The 20,278-nt window shown below is 35.4% G+C and overlaps 1 protein-coding gene across 3 annotated transcripts in view; it reads right to left on the bottom strand.

The window, feature by feature from the left end:
• FAM179B (family with sequence similarity 179 member B) overlaps positions 1-20,278 on the bottom strand; it is a 76,028-nt gene that overhangs the window by 46,971 nt on the left and 8,779 nt on the right. For all 3 annotated transcript variants that reach the window (XM_013973177.2, XM_013973178.2, XM_018066410.1), the window contains exons 2-5: positions 14,869-15,025; positions 11,369-11,503; positions 3,967-4,260; positions 2,225-2,487 (exon numbers count right to left, since the gene is read on the bottom strand). In XM_013973177.2, the coding sequence (XP_013828631.2) occupies positions 2,225-2,487; positions 3,967-4,260; positions 11,369-11,503; positions 14,869-15,025 (849 nt within the window). The remainder of the gene's footprint in view (positions 1-2,224; positions 2,488-3,966; positions 4,261-11,368; positions 11,504-14,868; positions 15,026-20,278) is intronic.

Here is a 20,278-nt window from a genome sequence, read left to right as displayed (position 1 = left end):
CTTTAGTACTTAGGTATTTATAAACAACCTCCTAGGCTAAAAGTTCCTTAAGAGGAAGGATCTCAAGATATTATTCATCCTGCTATTTTTAGCACTGGGTATAATGACTAATACACTGTAAAAATTCAGTTCATAAAGTGAATGATTGAACCAGATGGTAGACAGCCCAGCTGAAGTCATCTTAGGTCAACAGTGTGTTGATGTGGCTATTTAACAGTTCTATGAGAAGGTTAGCAAAAAAGTAATCAGCTTTCTAAATCTGAAGCTTACATCAAGCTTGCTAGTGTTCAGAGAATAATAGATCAGTATATGTAACTTCTGAAGAAAAGTATTTACAAAAATGCAGAGTAGAAATCTTCATTACATATATATTAAGCTTGGGAACAGAACCTTGAACAAATTAAGGAACTCAGAAATATATACAAATTATGTTTTGCTTACATTTTGATTAAGTATGGCCACTTCCCTAGTAAGTCCTTAGAAGGTTGAATATTTAAAAATAGTAGTATCTGTTTATATGTACTAATCATAAAAAAGAAATTACCTCTTAAATTACCCACTAAAAGGATTATTTTTAAGTTATCATAAAAAGTAATATAAAAATATGTAGGACCAGATGAAATTTATGAGCTACATAGGAAAGTGTCTTTTTAAAACCATCACAATATTGTAATTATTCTCCAGTTAAAATAAATTAATTTTAAAAAGTACCTCTTCTATAAGTTTCTTTTCTATAAATAAATTTCATTTCTAGTACCATTGGAATATAACCAGAAAAACAAAAACAAAAAGAAAAAAACAAGGAAAAACTTAACAAGCAGTTAGAAGCTGGAATGAACAATCCATTAAGAACCAGTTTTGGTTCTGTACAAGTCAGTTTTACACAGGCTTAATGTTAGCTTTGTAAATAAATATGCATTAATTTTTTTTTGAGTCAACTAGTAGTACTGATGCCTCAGGTCTTAAAGATGCGCTAAACTAAGACCATAATAAGACCATCACATATCATCACTGGGTGTTACAGTTTACACATTTAATGTAAAACACTTTTAAGCCTGACATCAGACAAACTGAAATGATAAAAAGGAAGCATCTGTGGAAACAGTGCTCTGAATCCAAAGTAATATAGCAGCCACATTCCTTCTCTGGCATAATTAATATGCATAGTTATCATGCTGGCAATACATTTTTATAGTATAAATGGAGTTATCTAGGATTCAAAGATGAATATAAAATATGATCTCAATTCCATAAAGATAAACTTGTATGTATGTACAAGGGATATGCTCAAGAATGTTTACTGCAGCATTGTTTACAATAGCAAAAGATGAGGAATAAGCCAAAATCAATTATATGAATGTGCGTGTGCTAAATTTCTGTATTACAGCTATACGTGTATGTGTGCTAAGTCACTTCAGTTGTGTATGACTCTTTGTGACCCTATGGACTGTAGCCCAGCAGGCTCCTCTGTCCATGGGATTCTCCAGGCAAAAAGTACTGGAATGGGTTGCTGTGCCCTATTCCAGGCGATCTTTCTGACCCAGGGACTGAACCTGCGTCTCTTATGTCCCCTGTGTTGACAGGTGGGTTCTTTACCACTAGTGCCACCTGGGAAGCTCATACATTATATATACTATATATTACAATATATGTATTGATACTATATTCCATATATTATATAAATTATATATTATATACATTGTAATGTATAGGAATACACTATAAATAAATGCATCAAATATTACTATATATATTAACATAAAAAGTAAAGAAATACATAAAACACAAATTAATGGTAATAGTGGTTGTCTCTGGTGAAGAGGAAAGAGAAACTGGATTGGGGAGGGAACTACATTATGTTTCATTTATTTAAAAAGTAGGAAAAATATGATAAATTGTTCATTTTGGGGGGCTTAGTGCATAGGTGTATTGCTATATTATTTGTATTTTTTGATTTTAAAAGGAATAATATATGTACAGAAAAAATATTGGAAGGAAAGACATCAGTGTGTTAATGATAATTCGGGGTAGTGTAATTTAGTGTGATTAATTTTCTTCCTAATACTTCACTATAGTTTCCATGTTTTCTACTGCAAACACATAAAATATTTTTACAAGTAAGACAAGATGTTATGAGATTCAAAGTACTTGATTTTTCCTTAAATGAAAACTATTATAAACAACTATAAGCATTTAGAAATTATTGAAAGTATTTGGTTCTAACCTCTTCTTGATCCAAATCTTTATCCCTGATATTTAAATCTGAAAGATCAACTGTAAGATTATCTTTTTCACTCTTCCAAATGTCATCAGGCTCTTTCTTCTTGGGTCCCACTGTGCTTAGATCAGCTTTATCAGGCAAAAGGCTGATTCCCCGTGGTATGGGAGGTACAGGTTTGGTCCCATTTAAGCCTCGTCGGGAAGATGGTGATCTCACCAAAGCAGGAGTAAGTTGAACTTGAGGAGGTTTCTCTTGAGAATTTTCCCCTGCATGGAAAAGACACATTACTTCTTTTTTCAATTTCAAGTTGGAAAACAAGTTAGCATTAAAATCACAAGTGTTTAGGATTAGCTGTTTTTAAATTGAAAAGCACACTATATTATATTAAAGATTGCTACTTGAGATTAAAAAAAAAATTGTTCCCTAACAAAAATAACAAAAATGGACCACCCAGAATCCTTTCATACGAAATAAAAATATTATATACCAAGTGAATTTTTTTTTTGGCCATGCTGCTCAGCTTGTAGGATCTTAGGTCCCCAAATAGGGATTGAATCCAGGCTCTCAGCAGTGAAAGCTCACGGTTCTAATCACAGGACTGCCAGGGAACTTCCTGAAATGTCTATCTTCATACATATCACCATGATTAATATTTGTAAAGTCCACAGTAACCTAGGAACATTAATGATCTGGCTTGATCTAAGCAACATTTGATGTAAACACACTTGAATGACTACTATGTGCAAAGCAGTAATATTGGGCACTAAGGAGAACAAGCTAAACAATATTTCAGCTTTCAAAACAGTATCTGATTTTGGAGGAAAGACAAATACAGAAAAAAATTAACAGAAGAAAATGAAGGCTCAATGCTAAAAGAAAGTAATAAAGTCGGCTGACTATGCAATAAACTGATGTTATGGTTATAAACTGGAACATTCGTGCTGTGGGGTAGTTTAAACGTGAAATATTTGACCTTAGGGGCTAGGGTTAGCGAAGCATTTGGGACATGGGACTCACCTTTCACAGACTTTCTGAAACTGAATCTGTCTTGAATAAACATATATGCCATTATTATGATTTTGGCGTGGGCTATTGTTAAAGATATTTTAGCTGATAACAAACAGTAGTGTGTCTGTGCTCAGTTATGTTTGATGCTTTGTAACACCATGGACCGTAGCCTGTCAGGCTCCTCTGTCCATGGAATCTTCTAGGCAAGAACCCTGGAGTGGGTTGCCATTTTCCTACTCCAGGAGATCCTCCTGAACAAGCATCACCTGTGTCTCCTGCACTGACAGGCAGTCTTTACCACTGAGCCACCTGGGAAGCCCAACAAACAGTAGAAAACCCATCAAAATAATTTTGATAGTAACATTCAATAAATGTTGGATAAATACTAGACACTGAGGTAATAAATATATGAACGATATTTCATATTTGTAAAGCTAAAACTTGATAGTAGGCTCTCAGACTGTTCATATTCATGTCCTTTAAAAAGCACTATTATTTAGTTCTACAAAAGGATTCTGAAGTGGCAATACAAGAAAAAAAAAGAAATGACAATTTTAACTGAATTTTATATTACACATTTGATCTATTGAACATTCCATTAACATTTTGCCAAATATTTACTAATTCAGAGAAATAAAATGCAATTTACCTTTAAAGATCTGACAACCCTAACTTCAAATAATTATTCAAACATACAAATATCTGAACAAAGTATTAATTTTTACCATCATATATACCTGTAGGATCAGACGATTTTTGGCTGACAAGCTTTTTTTGTGGACTTGGCTTTGAAAGCCCTTCAAAGCTTTTAAGAGGCCAGGAACTTGAGAAATTAACGGAATTATCTTGAGACTTCTTTGGAGACACAGTAAGAGACGTGTGCTTTGGACTAGTTCGAGGTGACGAGAGAGGACAGGATGGAAGAAGGACAGCTCCTGAACTTGAATTTGGACCAGAGTATGATGAAGAACGCTCTGTTTGACTGCCAAATGTTTGCTGTGTCTTACTACTGAAACATAGGCTAGCACAAACTGTAATAAGACAAAAGAGAATATTATTTATTTATACACATCTTCTAAGAGTTTTAAGTTTTTTTGCTTTTCACATTCAGGTTTTTAATCCTATCTGGCATCCATACTTCTGCAGGTAAAAACCTAATTTAACTTTCTTCTATAGAGATAGTGTAAGTCTCCCAGTGCCACTTTTTGAACCATCCATTCTTTCCCTTTCATCTATAAATCTCCCATATGTATATCTGAGTCTATTTTTAGGTGCTTCTTATGGGTTCCATTAACCGTTTTTTCTGTTTCTACAGTAGTACCACAATGTTTTATTTATCCTCACACTGATAAGTCTCCTTCCATTTTTTTTTTCCAGCTTTGAGAGATGGCTGACGTACATTACTGTATAAGTTTAAGGCATACACCACGATGGTTTGATATATATAGTAGTTGTTTAGTCTGTAAGTCATCTCTGACTCTTTGCAACCTGTGGGCTGCAGTGTGCCAGGCTTTTCTGTCCTTCACAGTCTCTTGGGAGTTTGCTCAAACTCATGTCCATTGAGTCGATGATGCCATCCAACCATGTCATCCTTTGTCACTCCCTTCTCCTCCTGCCCTCAATCTTTCCCAGCATCAGGATGTCTTCCAATGAATCAGCTCTTTCCATTAAGAGGCCAAAGTATCGAAGCTTCAGCTTCAGTGTATATAGAGAGTGAAATGTATATGTATGGTGAAATGATTAACAACATAGGTTCAGCTAACATCTTCTGACATAGATAAAAAGAAAAGAAAAAAGGAAAAAGAACTTTCTCTTTGTGATGAGAACTCTTAGAATGTATTCTTGTAACAATTTCTATATATGCCACACAGCAGTGTTAACTACAGTCATCATCCTGTCTCCTTCCATTCTGATCCTCTTTAGAATTATCTAGGTCATCCTTGGTCCTCTGTTCTTTCATATGAATTTCGGGGTTAGCTTGCCATGCTCCATTAAAGATCCTATTGAGACTTTGACAGAAATGAAACTGAGTTTCCTTGTTTAAAAATATAGGATCATACCAAAAAAATGCACGATCTCTTTAATTTATTCAGGCCTTCTTTTATGTCTCTCAAAAAAGTATTTTAGTTTTCATAATGAATGTCTTTTGTTAGGCCTCCATATACTTAACAAATTTTGTTGATACTGTAATGTCTTTCTTAAAAATCACTTTCTGCATATTCCTGGTATCTGGGAACTTTACTCACCTTTCCATTTGGCTTTTATATCTAGCAACCTTGCTAAATCATTTATTATTTTAATAGTTTTCTGTATATCCTTCTGGATTTTTTATATAGATAATCCAAAAATGATAATAATGTTAATGATGAAAACCACGATGGCAATGATGAGAACTAATCTTTATTGAGCTAATATTCATGTGTCAGGGGGTGTTCCAAGTATTTTTTATGTATTAACTAATTTAATCTTCACAACAATTCTGTGGGGTAGGTACCATTCCTATTTTATGGATTAAAAAAAAGGACAGAGTAAATTGCTAAAAATCACATACTAAGGAAATTATCGAACTCAGGCTCCATGGCTCCAATCCTGTGCTCTAAACCACTATATGACACCATGTTTTATCTGCTTAGAAAACTACACCTTCCAAGACTGAAACAGGAGAAAAACAGAAAATATGAACAGACCAATTACTGGTAATGAAATAGAATCAGTAATTTTAAAACTCCCAACAAACAAAAGTCGAGGACCAGATGACTTTCACAGGTGAATTTTACCAATTACCTATCCTTCTCAAACTATTCAAAAAAAATTACAGAGGAAGGAACACTTCCATATTCATTGTATGAGGACCACAGCACTCTGATATCATATCCAGGGAAAAACATCACACAAAAAAGAAAACTGCAGGCCAATATCACTGATGAACATAGATGTAAAAATCCTCAACAAAACACTAGCAAACCAAGTCCAACAATACATTAAAAGGTTCCTACACCATGATCAAGTGCATTTATGCCAGAGATGCAAGAATTTTTCAGTATCTATAAATCATTGTGATGTATACCACATTAATAAAGAATAAAAATCGTACGATCATATCAACAGATGCAGAAAAAGCTCTCAATAAAACTCAACATGCATATATAATAAAACCTCTCCAGAAAGTGGTCACAGGGGAAACATACCTGAACCTAATGAAGGCCACGTATAACAAACACACAGCTAACACCATACTTAGTGGTCAAAGGCTGAACACATTTCCTCTAAGATTAGGAACAAGACATAGATACATACTCTCACCACTTTTATTCAACATTGTATTTGAAGTCTTAGCCACAGCAATCAGAGAAGGAAAAGAAATAAAAAGAATCCAAATTGGAATGGGAGAAGTAAAACTGTCACTGTTTGCAGATGACATGATACTACATATAGAAAATCCTAGAGACACTACCAGAAAACTACTAGTCATCATCAATGAATTCAGTAAAGTTGCAGGATACAAAATATACAGAAATCTACTGTAATTCTATACAATAACAACAAACTATCAGGGAATTCCCTGGAAGTTCAGTGGTTAGGACTCTGTGCTTTCAATGTCAAGGGTCTGGGTTCAATCCCGAGTTGGGGAACTAAGATTACACAAGTTGTGTGGCACAGTCAAAAATAAAACAAAACTATCAGAAAGAGAGAGAGAAAAAAAAAAGGCAACAATCCCATTTACTACCGCATCAAAGAGAAAAAAATACCTAAAAATAAACTTATCTAAGGAGGCAAAAGAATCATGCTTGTAAAATGATCAGACAATGATGAAAGAAATTAAAGATGACACAAATAGAGGGAAAGATATACTGTGTTCTTAGACAGATAGGAAGAATTAAGATTGTTAAAATGACCACACTACCCAAGGTAATCTATAGATTCAGGGCAATCCCTATCAATAGACCAATGGCATTTTTCACAGAACCAGCACAAAAAAAAATTTTAATTTGTATGGAAACACAGAAGACCCCAAATAACCAAATCAATCTTGAGAGAGAAGAACAGAGGTTGGGGGATCGTAGTGTTAAGAAAACTGGACAGTTACAAGTAAAAGAACACGATTAGAATCTTTCTCTAACACCACATACAAAATATAAACTCAAAATGGATGGAAGACCTAAATGTAAGACCATATACTATAAAATTCCTAATAGAAAACATAGACAAAATACACTTTGACATAAATCACAGCCATATTTTTTTTAATCTATCTCTTAAAATATAGGAAATAAAAGCAAAAATAAACAAGTAAGACTCCAAGCTTTGTAAGCAAAGTAAACCACCAATGGAATGAAAAACTGTGCTGTGTGCTAAGTCGCTTCAGTCATGTCCAACTCCTTGTGACTCTATGGACGGTAGCCCTCGGAGCTCTTCTGTCTATAGGGTTCTCCAGGCAAGCATACTGGAGTGGGTTAACGTTTCCTCCTCCAGGGGATCTACCTGACCCAGGGATTGAACCCTCATATCCTGCACCTCCTGCATTGGCCGGTGCACTCTTTAACACTGAGCCTCCTCGGAAGCCTCTGCTAACATCAAGGAAATGCAAATCAAACCCCAAGTACAGGTAACCCCACATCTGTCAGAATGGCTACCATCAAAAAGTACACAAATAACAAATGTTGGCAGGGATGTGAAGAAAGAAGGTACCCTCAGACAATGCTGGCGGGAACGTAAATTGGTGCAGCCACTGAGGAAAACAGTACAGAGGTCTCTCAAAAAACTACAAACAGAACCATAATACGACTCAGCTATTTCATTCCTGGGTATATACTGGGAAAAAAACCACAACACAACACTAATTCAAAAGGATGCATGCAACCCGATGTCCACAGCAGCGTAATTCACAATAGCCAGGATATGGAAGCAACCTAAGCGGCCTTCAACAGATGAATTGTTAAAGAAGATGTGGTGTATAGAAACAGTGGAATACTACTCAGCCATAAAACAGAATAAAAGTTTGCCATTTGGCTCAACATGGATGGACTTGGAGGCTATACTATGCTAACTGAAGTAAGTCAGACAGAAAAATAAATACTATTTGATATCACCCCCTTCATGGACCACAGCCTTGTTGTGGCAAAGGGGCTTGCATAACTCAATGAAGCTACAGGCTATGCTGTGCAAAGCCACCCAAGACGGAATGGTCATAGTTAAGAGTGCTGAGAAAAAGTGGTCCACTGGAGGAAAGAATGGCAACCCACTCCAGTATTCTTGCTGCAAGAACCCCATGAACAGTATGAAAAGGCAAAAAGATATGACACTGGAAGATGAGCCCTCTAGGTTGGAAGGTATCCAATAAGCTACTGAGAAAGAACAAACAGCAATTACTAATAGCTCCAGAAGAATGAAGCAGATGCGCTGAAGCAGAAATGACAGAGACATCACTTTGCTGACAAAGGTCTATATAGTCAAAAGTACAGTCATGTACAGATGTGACAGCTGGACTACCAAGAAGGCTGAGCACCAAAGAACTGAATTTTGGTGCTGGAGAAGACTCTTGAGAGTCCCTTTGACTGCAAGGTGATCAAACTAGTTAATCCTAAAGGAAATCAACTCTAAATATTCATTGGGAGGACTGTTGCTAAAGCTGAAGCTCTAATACTTTGGCCACCTGATGTGTAGAGCCAACTCATTGGAAAAGACTCTGATGCTGGGAAAGACTGAAGGCAGGAGGAGAAGGGGCAGCAGAGGATGAAATGGTTAGACAGCATCACTGACTCGATGGACATGAATCTGAGCAAACTCCGTGAGACAATGAAGGACAGGGGGGCCTGGCATGTTACAGTCCATGAGGTTGCAAAGAGTCAGACACTCAGCGACTGAAAAGCAACAATCTATATCACATATATGAATTTAAAAAATACAACAAACTAGTGAAGATAGTAAAAAAAAATCAGACTCACAGATACAGAGAACAAACTAAGATTACAAGTAGGGAGAGGGGTGGGGGGAGGGGCAATATAGGGTTAGGGGAATAAGAGATAGGATATAAAATAAGTGATAAGAAAAGATATAAAACTATCATATATGAAATAAGCTACAAGGATATATTTTACAACACAAAGAATATAGTCAATATTTTATAATAGCTATAAATGGGATATAACTTTAAAAACTGTGAATCACTACACTGTACACTTATAACTCAAATAATACTGTAAATCAACTACACTTCAACTTTAAAAAAGGCAATCTGTCATTTTTTTAGAGGTTCCCTCCAATTTTCTTTATATCTTTTTGAAGAGTTTCCAAGACAACAGACCTTGCTTATTTATATAACAAATAAAACATTTTTCTGAAGACATAAATGACTGTATATGTGTTAGTCACTCAGTCTTGTCCAATCTTTGTGACCCCATGAACTGTGGCCCCCAGTCTCCTCTGTCCATAAAATTCTCTAGGCAAGAATACTGAAGTGGGTTGCCATTTCCTTCTCCAGGGGATCTTTCCCACCCCGGGATCGAACCTGGGTCTCCTGCATTGCAGGCAGATTCTTTACCATCTGAGCCACAAGGGAAGCCATGTATGTATGTATGGCTTGTATCATTTGACTATGTATGCCATATACTGTTTACTTTTAATTCATATCTAACATGCTTAGGACCTCTACCTCTAACTAAACCTTATAGGAGACTTAAGTAGTCACAAATTTACATATACAACCTACTAGTAAGTTAAATCTTGACTTTAGAAAAACATAATATTCCTTTAGTAGCTGATCTAATAGGTATTCTGAGAGGTTACCAAAACCAAAGACACTCTGAAGATCTGATTAAACACTGACAGTGGAGGCTGTTTACAAAGCTAACATAAGCATTCAGGGATATATGGAAACAGAAGAGATGAAGCAACACAGAGAAGCCTCTCTATTTCTACTAATCAGCAGTCTCAAAGGTATCTTGCCCAGATTTGAGGAAAAAAATCTCTATCATTAAGAAAGATAAACTAAACAATAGAGATAAACTATCTTAGTGTGAATAACACCATAAAGAAAAACTTTATGTAGTCATGTGGCCCTTTGGAGTGGGTGGAAGAAAGGGTGGCTAAAGTGGAAGTGCTATATTAACTCTATCTTCTTTACTAATTTCAAATAAGCATTGTTTTTTCATCAATAAATAATGACAGATGTACATCCCAATCACTCAGAAAATTTTAGTAAAGGATATACAACAACAAAATATCTCCAAAATTTCTGATTTTATCCTACTTCTAAGTAATAACTGTTATAGCTATTAACTAGCATAGAAATAGAAGACATGCCTTCAAATCCAAAATTCATGTGTCTGGCAGCCAGCCTCAAACTCTCCATCTTGTTCTCTCTTATGAATATGTAAGATATCTAAAATGATAGCTAGGTAAGCAATCATGGGTCCTAATAGGAGACATAATAAATTCTAAATAGATTTAAAATTGAAAACTGTTATGGACGCATATATATGGAATTTAGAAAGATGGTAATGATAACCCTATATGTGAGACAGCAAAAGAGACCCCGTTGTATAGAACAGTCTTTTGGACTCTGTGGGAGAGGGAGAGGGTGGGATGATCTGAGAGAATAGCATTGAAACATGTATATTATCATATGCGAAACAGATCGCCAGTCCAGATTTGATGCCTGAGACAGGGTGCTCAGGGCTGGTGCACTAGGAGGATCCTGAGGGATGGGATGGGATGAGGAGGGAGGTGGGGGGGTGGTTCAGGATGGAGAACACATGTACACCCATGGCTGATTCATGTCAATATATGGCAAAAACCACTACAATCTTGTAAAGTACTAAATAAATAAATTAAAAAAAAAATAACTGTCTTCTGCTACCACAGTACTCCTTATGGGATAATTTTATTTTCAATTACTTGGTATGAAAATGTTCATCTCTACGATGAGTTTCTAAAGTTTCTACTTAGTCATATTTATATCAAGAGTACTAAACCTAACGTTTCAGTTTAACAGTTATGAAAAATTTGATTAAAATTATTATTAAAAATAAAACATCCCTTTCTGTAGTAAGTATAATTATATAAAATAACATATTAGATTTGGAAACCCCACAAAATATTTATAAATCATTTGTATTCAAATAAAGTTGGAATTTAAACCTTTATCTTGATGACTGTTAGTTGTCCCCAGGTACTGTAAGTCAGAATCCACACTGCCAGTTTTACCACATATCTGTGAAAATCCAAGGTGTCCGCATTTCCCAGAGAGATTTGTCTGATGAGTCCCACTAGTCCCTTTGGAAGGAGAAGAAAAACATAAAATCAAAAGTTTACTTCATGAACACAACTAATTTCACAAATGTTGGTGTCCTTTGTGTGGGAATAAATACAAAAGTATATGTACATTAAGCCAGGCAGGCAATAAAGATTTGCCTGCAATCAGATTTGCTATTGGCAGATCTGATTAGTGACAGGGGTTAAAGGACACAAGACGGACTATTCAGGTACAGAGAAAAGAAAAATATGTTGAAAATATATACAAAGGCAGTTTCTTCCTATATGTTCCCCTCTCTCACCATGGAAGGTTTCTCTGGACCTTGATTTCCTTCTTCCCAGGATTTGTAGTAAATTTACACTCTACTCAAAAAGGTATACTGTGAGACTCTTTTTCTTTCTTTCTTAACATGTAACACATATTCACGTACTTTCCAAGCTTACCCAGGTATATTTTCCAGATCCCTTCCCTCCCACCTGGAACTCGTTAAGGTTATTCCCAGCCAGGGGAATAAGCCTGAATTGAAAAAAGGTGATATTGACCTCTCTGATGTTTAGTTAATTCTCTATAAAATTCCTTGTATGCAGTTCTATAATTCTGATGTTTATAATTCTATGATTTCAAGCCCCTTTATTCAGCATGAACTGGATGTCTGCTAAGTTAATTCTTAACTCTATACTCTAGTTAAGTGAGAGTTGGACTATAAAGAAAGCTGAGCACCGAAGAATTGATGCTTTTGAACTGTGGTGTTGGAGAAGACTCTTGAGAGTCCCTTGGACTGCAAGGAGATCCAACCAGTCAATCCTAAAGGAAATCAGTCCTGAATATTCATTGGAAGGACTGATGCTGAAGCTGAAACTCTGGCTACCTGATCCGAAGACCTGACTCATTGGAAAAGACCCTGATGCTGGAAAGATTTAAGACAGAAGGAGAAGGGGATGGCAGAGGATGAGATGATTGGATGGTATCACCGATTCAATGGACATGAGTTTGAGGAAGCTCTGGGAGTTGGTGATGGACTGGGAAGCAGAAGCCTGGCGTGCTGCAGTTCATGCAGTTACAAAGAGTTGGACATGACTGAGCAACTGAACTGAATTAAATACTCTGGTTACACTTTCTCCCTAAATCTTGCTTCACTACCAACCACAAACCCTCCCTCAAACCCTTCTCTTCTCTAAAATTCAGCTCAAGTTCAACCTCTTTCTTGGAGTTATCATAAACCACTTCGATACCTATGATCTCTTCCTTTCTTGAATCGCTATAGTACTTATAATTTATATCATTCAACCTAACATTAAGTTACATGCTGTCTTATTCTCTATTTAAAATCTGTACAGTTAGGTAAGAAATTCTAGATGATACAAAAAAAAACACAGGCTTTATAAAAATCCCAAGCAATGCTTCAAACTTAACTGGATATATTCTTGCATTTCTTTTTCTCTGTCAAATAAACATTCAACTACACAATCACTGTAAGACTTCATTTTTATATGAAAATATTACAGAATTTTATTGCATAAAGATCTACAAATTCTCCTAGGGTAACAATGTTTTCTAAACATTGTGTCATAGCCAATAAATTTCAATAACTGGTATCATTTGGATCTTAAGTAAAAGACAAACTCAATCTTTATCTCATACTCCACTTTCCACTGCTAAATGATTTCCTTTGTCAACACATTACCATTTTTCTAATTACCTGGGTGCTAAGTCTAGAAATCTTTTTCTATTCCCCTTTTTTCTATTTTATGTCATCATCATATTTTTCTCATTAATCATTTCTATTCAATCTGTAAACAACCTTGTCACCCTAGTTGCTTTGTTCTTTAACGAAACAAGTCTCCATTAGCTCCCTATAGCTTACAAGTACTAGCTCAAATTTTTGAATCTAGAACACAAGGGTTCCCCACATTCCAATTTCTCTTTGACCATCTAAAATGAATCTTGCCTTTACACTGCTGTCAGAAATCTCAAGCCCATTCCGAATGTGAGCCTTTGCTCTCCTCATACCTCCCCTTAACATCTAGAATCATACATATATCCCAAAAAGATGCAGTCAAGTGTTATCTCCTCTTTAATGATTTTTCTAACTGATAAGACCCATGACGGAACAATGTCCTCAGAATAATATAATATTCACTTTCTATAACACTGACTTTAGGCAACTAAACATCTTCCCAGTTGTTCTGGCCAAAAAAACCTTAGAGCTCTTTCAACTTCCCTCTCATACTCCTACACAACCCATCAGCAAATCATAGTAACTGTATCTTTGACTTATAATCAGGATGCAATCACTTTTCGCTATAATCACTGCTGCACTGGTCAAAACCTCCATTGACTCCAGCATGGAACACAACAGACTCCATGTTTTCTCCCTTGACTGCACTGATCTATTTCAAATGTAACATCCCCCAAGTCTGGAAAGCAAGCCAACTGATGTTACTTCTTTCCTCAAAATATTCTTCAATATTTTGAAGCCCATTCAATAGTTTATCAGGCCTTAAATAGGAACCCATATTATTCTCTTCAATTTAATTTTCTACGTTTCTTTCCCTTACTCTTTTCATTCCAGATTTACTAGCTTCTTTGATCTTTCTCAAATATGTCCTGTACTCTGCACTCACTGTTCCCTCTTCTTGGAATCATCTGCTGTTCTCTCATGGTATCTATGTGGTTTGCTCCAAATATTCCCTTCTCAATATGGCCTTCTTTCATCACACTATTTAAAATAGGCCCTCCTCTATATTCCTCTTCTTCGCCTTTTTTTTCCATAGCATTTATCACCATTTAATTTACTCTGTTTTGCATTTATTTAATGTTTGCTTTGCCCCAACTAGAATGTAAGATCAATTAGGCAGAAAGTTTTCCCTATTTTGTTGACTGCTATATCCTCAGGCTTCCATGGTGGTTCAGTGGTAAAGAATCCGCCTACCAAGCATGGACACAGGTTCAGTCCCTGGGTTGGGAAGATACCCTGGAAAAGGAAATGGCAAACTATTCCAGTATTCTTGCCTAGGAAATCCTATGGACAGAGGAGCCTGGCAGGCTTCAGTCCATGGACAACAACAAATATACCCAGTACTTAGAAAAGCATCTGCACATACTTAGAAACATATCTGTACACAGGATATACTCAGTAAACATGGCTTGTTGATGAAGCAAATATCGCTTACATTGAAAAAAAAAAGATTTCAGTGAGAAACCCTTCCCGGATCTTATGAGACAATTGCGTCAAACTGTCCACTCTTATCAGGTCTTTAACAAATATTATTGAATTTGAACTGTCTACCAGATTATAAATTCTAAGAGGTTCTGAATGAACTATGAAGATTAGAGAAATCTTTAACTTAGTTCAACATGTTCAGTACCTGCAACTTTCACTTACCAGCAGCACATATAGGAAGAGAATCTGGGTTACATTCCCGACTATTCTGAAATACGGTTCTTGACGCTCTTTTTCTGCTAAAACATAAATCATCGTTGACTGGCATTCCTTGAGATGGCTTTAATTTTGGAGATGGAATGAAATCATATGCTGAAAACTATAAAAATGGAATAACAAATTAGCAAAAGTAGTTAAGTCTACTTGGTAATGAATATGACAGAATAATTTAGACCTAATTATGAAATTCAGGTTAAAAGAAAAAATTAATAAATGTGTCAAATAGACAATGATACAAATAAACATCCACATATAGTACGGTACACTAGCAGTATTTTTTCGTGCCATGATATAAATGCTAATTTTTTTTCCGTTTCTTAAACCTTACCCTAAAAGTTTTCTGTACCTTACCTTCCTAGAGTACACAACTGGCAGCTAGGAAGGAAAGAATGCAAATGACAAAAAGAGTGAAATGATGACTTGAATAAAGGAAAGACCATTTCTGATTCAGCAGCATGGCCTGTCACACTCTGCCATCTCTGAGCAGTGGACAATAAATGCCAGTTGAAGGTCACTGAACCAGCAAGCATCCCACTTTACTCTTCTTACTGAGGCAAATTTACTATTCATAATCTGCAGCCCAAATGTAAATATAATCTATATCATGGTTCCCTGAGGAGATGTTTATGAGAGATCTTTCAGTTAAAACCAAAAACATAATACTTTATATATGCCTAGTACTTTATAATTTCCAACTCGTTTTCCACATACCCAGTTTGATCTGTAAGGTACAAGAGTACCAGAATAGAATTTTGAAACTCAACCTAATCATAGTTAAAGAACTACGTAAAAGCATGATTCAAGGGTTAAGAATCCTTCACCAATAATGGGCTTGATTGTTCTGGATAATTTCACACTGATCATGGCTACAGAACATTTTAAAAACTGAGTGAACAGACAAGAAATTATATTTACTGTCCTTATATTTATTTGGAGCTTAAAGACACAATCAAATCTACACATGCGGTGAACTGTAAGTCTTCTCAGGTATCCTTAGCAAACTTTGTCAAGTGTCAAATAGCAATGAAATACAATAAAATTACAGATACATCTATTTGAAAACTTCTCAGCTATTTGACTATTACAAGATTAAGATTATCAAATAGATATCAAGTAACTTTATTCCTCATCAAATTTTTTGAGAAAACTACTAAGTCGTTCAAAAAGTAACCCCCAAAATACCAGTGAGAAGTAATGAGTGCTTCAGCAGAAAAAGGTCTGATTTTACTTTCCTCAAAATCCAATATTATAATTTCTGAGACTGATTATAGGCTTTCCTGGGAGTACAGTGGTAAAGAATCCACCTGCAGTGTAGGAGACATGGGTTCAATCTCTGGTTTGGGAAGATCCCCCGGAGAAGGAAATGGTAACCCACTCCAGTATCCCAGCTTGGGAAATCCCATGGACAGAGAACCCTGGTGGGCTATAGTCCGCCAGGATTGCAAAGAGTCAGACGTGACTTAGTGACTAAACAACAACGATGACTGATTTTATAGTAGTCAATATGAAAAGGAGGGAGCCTCCCAACCCAGGGATGGAACTCAGGTCTCCTGCATTGCAGGCGGATTCTTTACCAGCTGAGCCACCAGGGAAGCCCATGAAAAGGACACAATGGAATAAAAATGAAACCAATTACAGTCAACTTTTGATTAGATACATTAAAAGAAAATATACTAACCCAGTTAATATCACGAATAATCCAGAAATAATTCTCCAGTATGGAATGCGTTTACATTAGATTTACTCTGTAATTAATCTCTTTTAAAAAAAACTTTTTATATTGGAATATAGCCAATTACCAATGTTGCGATAGTTTCAGGTGAACAGTAAAGGGCTGCAGCCATACAAATAATATATCCATTCTCCACGAAACTCTCCACCAAACTGTTCTACTTAGAGAACAGAACATTAGAATGTATGACAGTGAATACAACTCGTGATAGTGGTAATGAGGGTGCAGATAAAGTGGGTGGTAGTAGGAGTAGAGAATATATCTGCTAGTGTGGCATTTTCCAAAGTTTAGAAGTAGTCAGTCAGGAATTACATTCTGCTGTAGAAAAATCTGCAAATATTTGAAAGCAGACTGTAGGACATACCAATTATTATTAACATGAGAGGTCCTTTATGGTCTTTCTCAAAAGTAGGTAAATTATTATCATCAGGATAAGCTTTGATGGGACTAAACAATAAACAAGGGAAAAGGAATGAGTTAGCATAAAAGGGAAAAGTACACATATAGTTTGCAAAAGTTGTGAGCTAAATTTACAAAATATGAAGCAGTCTGTTTAGAGGATCTTATGACTCTTAGTTTTCAGTGTTTGAAGTTAATGTCTTAAAATTTAATTCATTTAATTCCTTGTAGGAAATGAAAGTGTTATAAAAGGTGAGTTTCACATTTAATATTAACAACGATTTGAAATTCACATACTCTAATCTACTATTTTAATCTCGCTATTTAGTAACTCTTAACCTTTGGACTTGACTCCTAATATATTTTTCATAAAAACATTTCTTTGACCTAACACATCTTAGTTCAGCTTTTGGCAAGGAGTGTTAAGGACATCACAAAAATAGTTTTAATTCTACCTTGGTATAGATAGTAGCAAATTATCAGGGCAACACCTTTTAATAGCTAACTCTCTCAGAAACCACCTACACTCCTGCCTTTATCGAGCTCATACTAAATTTATCTTAATCTCCAGCCTCCAGTTTTTGGACCTTCATTTTCTACTGGTTCTTTCTGGTTTTACCTGAACTTCAACCTTGCCTCTTAATGACAGCCATTAAAAAAGTTTATTCCAATTACCTCCAGAATCACCTTCTGAAATATCTTTGTATGTTTTTTCAAATCATTTTCTATGCAAACTTTAAGAAAGCACAGTTGTGATACCAAATATAACAAGTTTTGTCTCCTACTTTTGCACATTCAAGGGAAAGCATAGACTGTGAGTTTAATTAATGACCTCGGTTACTAGGTTAAAGAACAAGGAAAAAACTGTTCATAAACTTAAAAGTTTTTAATACATGGCATGTACTTGTACAGAAAAAGCTCACATAAAAATTCTACCTAAGATGGCTCTTCGGACAAATCAGACTCAGTAGAAGGCAGCTATTTGTCTTTGCCCACATTTTATCACCGTGTAAAAATAATAGTATAATTGTTTGAGCAAATTTGAACTTATCCTCTCAGGAAACACCTAATTAACTTAAATTTCCTAAATTTCCTCTACTGGTTTCACTGATTGGATTCCTTAACATTACCCCTTTTCAAATTATAAAATTGCAAAATCACATGTTCAATTAAATTTCATAATAGATAATATCTTTATTAATAGGGATCAATTTTTATAATGCCATAAATCTTATATTATTTATAATTCCAGACTCTTAATTAAGATTTTAGACTAATATAAAATTGAATGAAAAAATTAAACTATCAAATATAGTTGATAGGTTCGTATAGTCAAAGCTATGGTTTTTCCAGTGGTTATGTATGGATGTGAGAGTTGGCCCATAAAGCAATCTGAGTGCCGAAGAATTGATGCTTTTGAACTTGTGGTGCTGGAGAAGACTCTTGAGAGTCCCTTGGACTGCAAGGAGATCCAACCAGTCAATCCTAAAGGAAATCAGTCCTGAATATTCATTGGAAGGACTGAAGCTGAAGCTGAAACTCCAATACTTTGGTTACCTGATGTGGAGAACTGACTCATTGGAAAAGACCCTGATCCTGGGAAAGACTGAAGGCAGGAGGAGAAGGGGACGACAGATGAGATGGTTGGATGGCATCACTGACTCGATGGACATGAGTCTGAGCAAGCTCCAGGAGTTGGTGATGGACAGGGACGCCTGGCATGCTGGAGCCCAGGGGATCGCAAAGAGTCAGACACAACTCAGCAACTGAACTAAATTGATAGTTGATTTACAATATTGTATTAATTTCTGCTGTATAGCAAAGTGACTTGATTATATGTATGTATTCTTTTTCATATTCTTTTCCATTATGGTTTATCACAGGATATTAAATATAGTTCCCTGTGTTAAATATGCTTTTAATTTATCCTTGTCTGTTATACATTATGGGATAACCATCAAACAAACAGGTTAAAGGATATACAAAAGCCTCTGGATGATGACAAATACATGTTTATTTCTGTCACTTAAACCATTATAAAAAGGACATATATAGTCATGGAAAGAATAAAAAGATAGCTCTTGGTTACATGAATTTCAGTTTTTTGTCTGTGAGGAAACAAAAGTTGGTATCTTTGGGTGAGGTTATATTTAATATATATAACTGACACTGCCTTAGGTTAAAAAGTTATAGGGAAATAAAAGTAGGTACCCAAGGAAATGCATATGTTTGCTCCATTTATCATGACCAGTGCTATGGTTTAAGACCATAAAATCAATATAATGTATACATTATCTTATTTAATATTCTTTTTTAAGGTTTAGTTTTCAAAACTTATTTTAAAATTACTTTTAAGTTTTTAAATAGACCTGAGAATAGATATACTTTTGGATTGCTCTTAATATTGACAAGTACTAAAAGTAAGTTTTTCAGGAATTCCCTGGTGGCCCAGTGGTTAGGACTCAGAGCTTTCACTGCCCTGGCCCAAGGTTCAATCCCTGGTCAGGGAACTAAGATCTTGCAAGCCGTGTGGTGCAGTCAATAACAACAACATAAATAAATAAATAAACAGAAAAAAGTTTTTCAAATACTTCAGACATTTTGATAAAATTTTAAGAAGAAAAATAATGATTACTTATTGGAAACAAATCAACATCTACACTGATATTATATATATTTTCAGGACTGTTCATGATTTTGACATGTTTTAAAACTAAGGGTTTTTCTCTTTTAGATAGTCCAATCATATTTTTAAAAGAACAGGGAGAGAGGTTCAAGAGGGAGGAGAGATACATGTGCCTATGGCTGACTCATGTTGAGGTCTCAAAGAAAACAACAAAATTCTGTAAAGCCATTATCCTTCAATTACAAAAAAAATAAAAAACAAAAACTACTTGCTGGAAATAACGTACTATCCAAGGAAATTTCAATTTTTAGGATTAAGTTCACACCGAATACATTACTGCAACTTAGTGATTTGGGATTTTCTATCACCTTTAAATTTGTCACATTAAGTATTCTAAATCTTTCCCACATTCCTCAAATGTCTGATTCTCTATTTTCCATTCTCAGCTTGGCTCTTCATTTACCAGATTATGGAAGCCTAATATTAGAGCCCTGCCCTTAAAATGTGACTCACAAATCAGCAGCATCAGCAACAACTAGAAGCTTACTAGATATGTAGTCTCAGAACTCCTCTCCAGACAAACTGAACCAGAATCT

The sequence above is a fragment of the Capra hircus genome, chromosome 21, assembly GCF_001704415.2.
Source record: "Capra hircus breed San Clemente chromosome 21, ASM170441v1, whole genome shotgun sequence".
Taxonomy (NCBI): domain Eukaryota; kingdom Metazoa; phylum Chordata; class Mammalia; order Artiodactyla; family Bovidae; genus Capra; species Capra hircus.
This window is presented reverse-complemented; position numbering and strand designations above follow the sequence as displayed.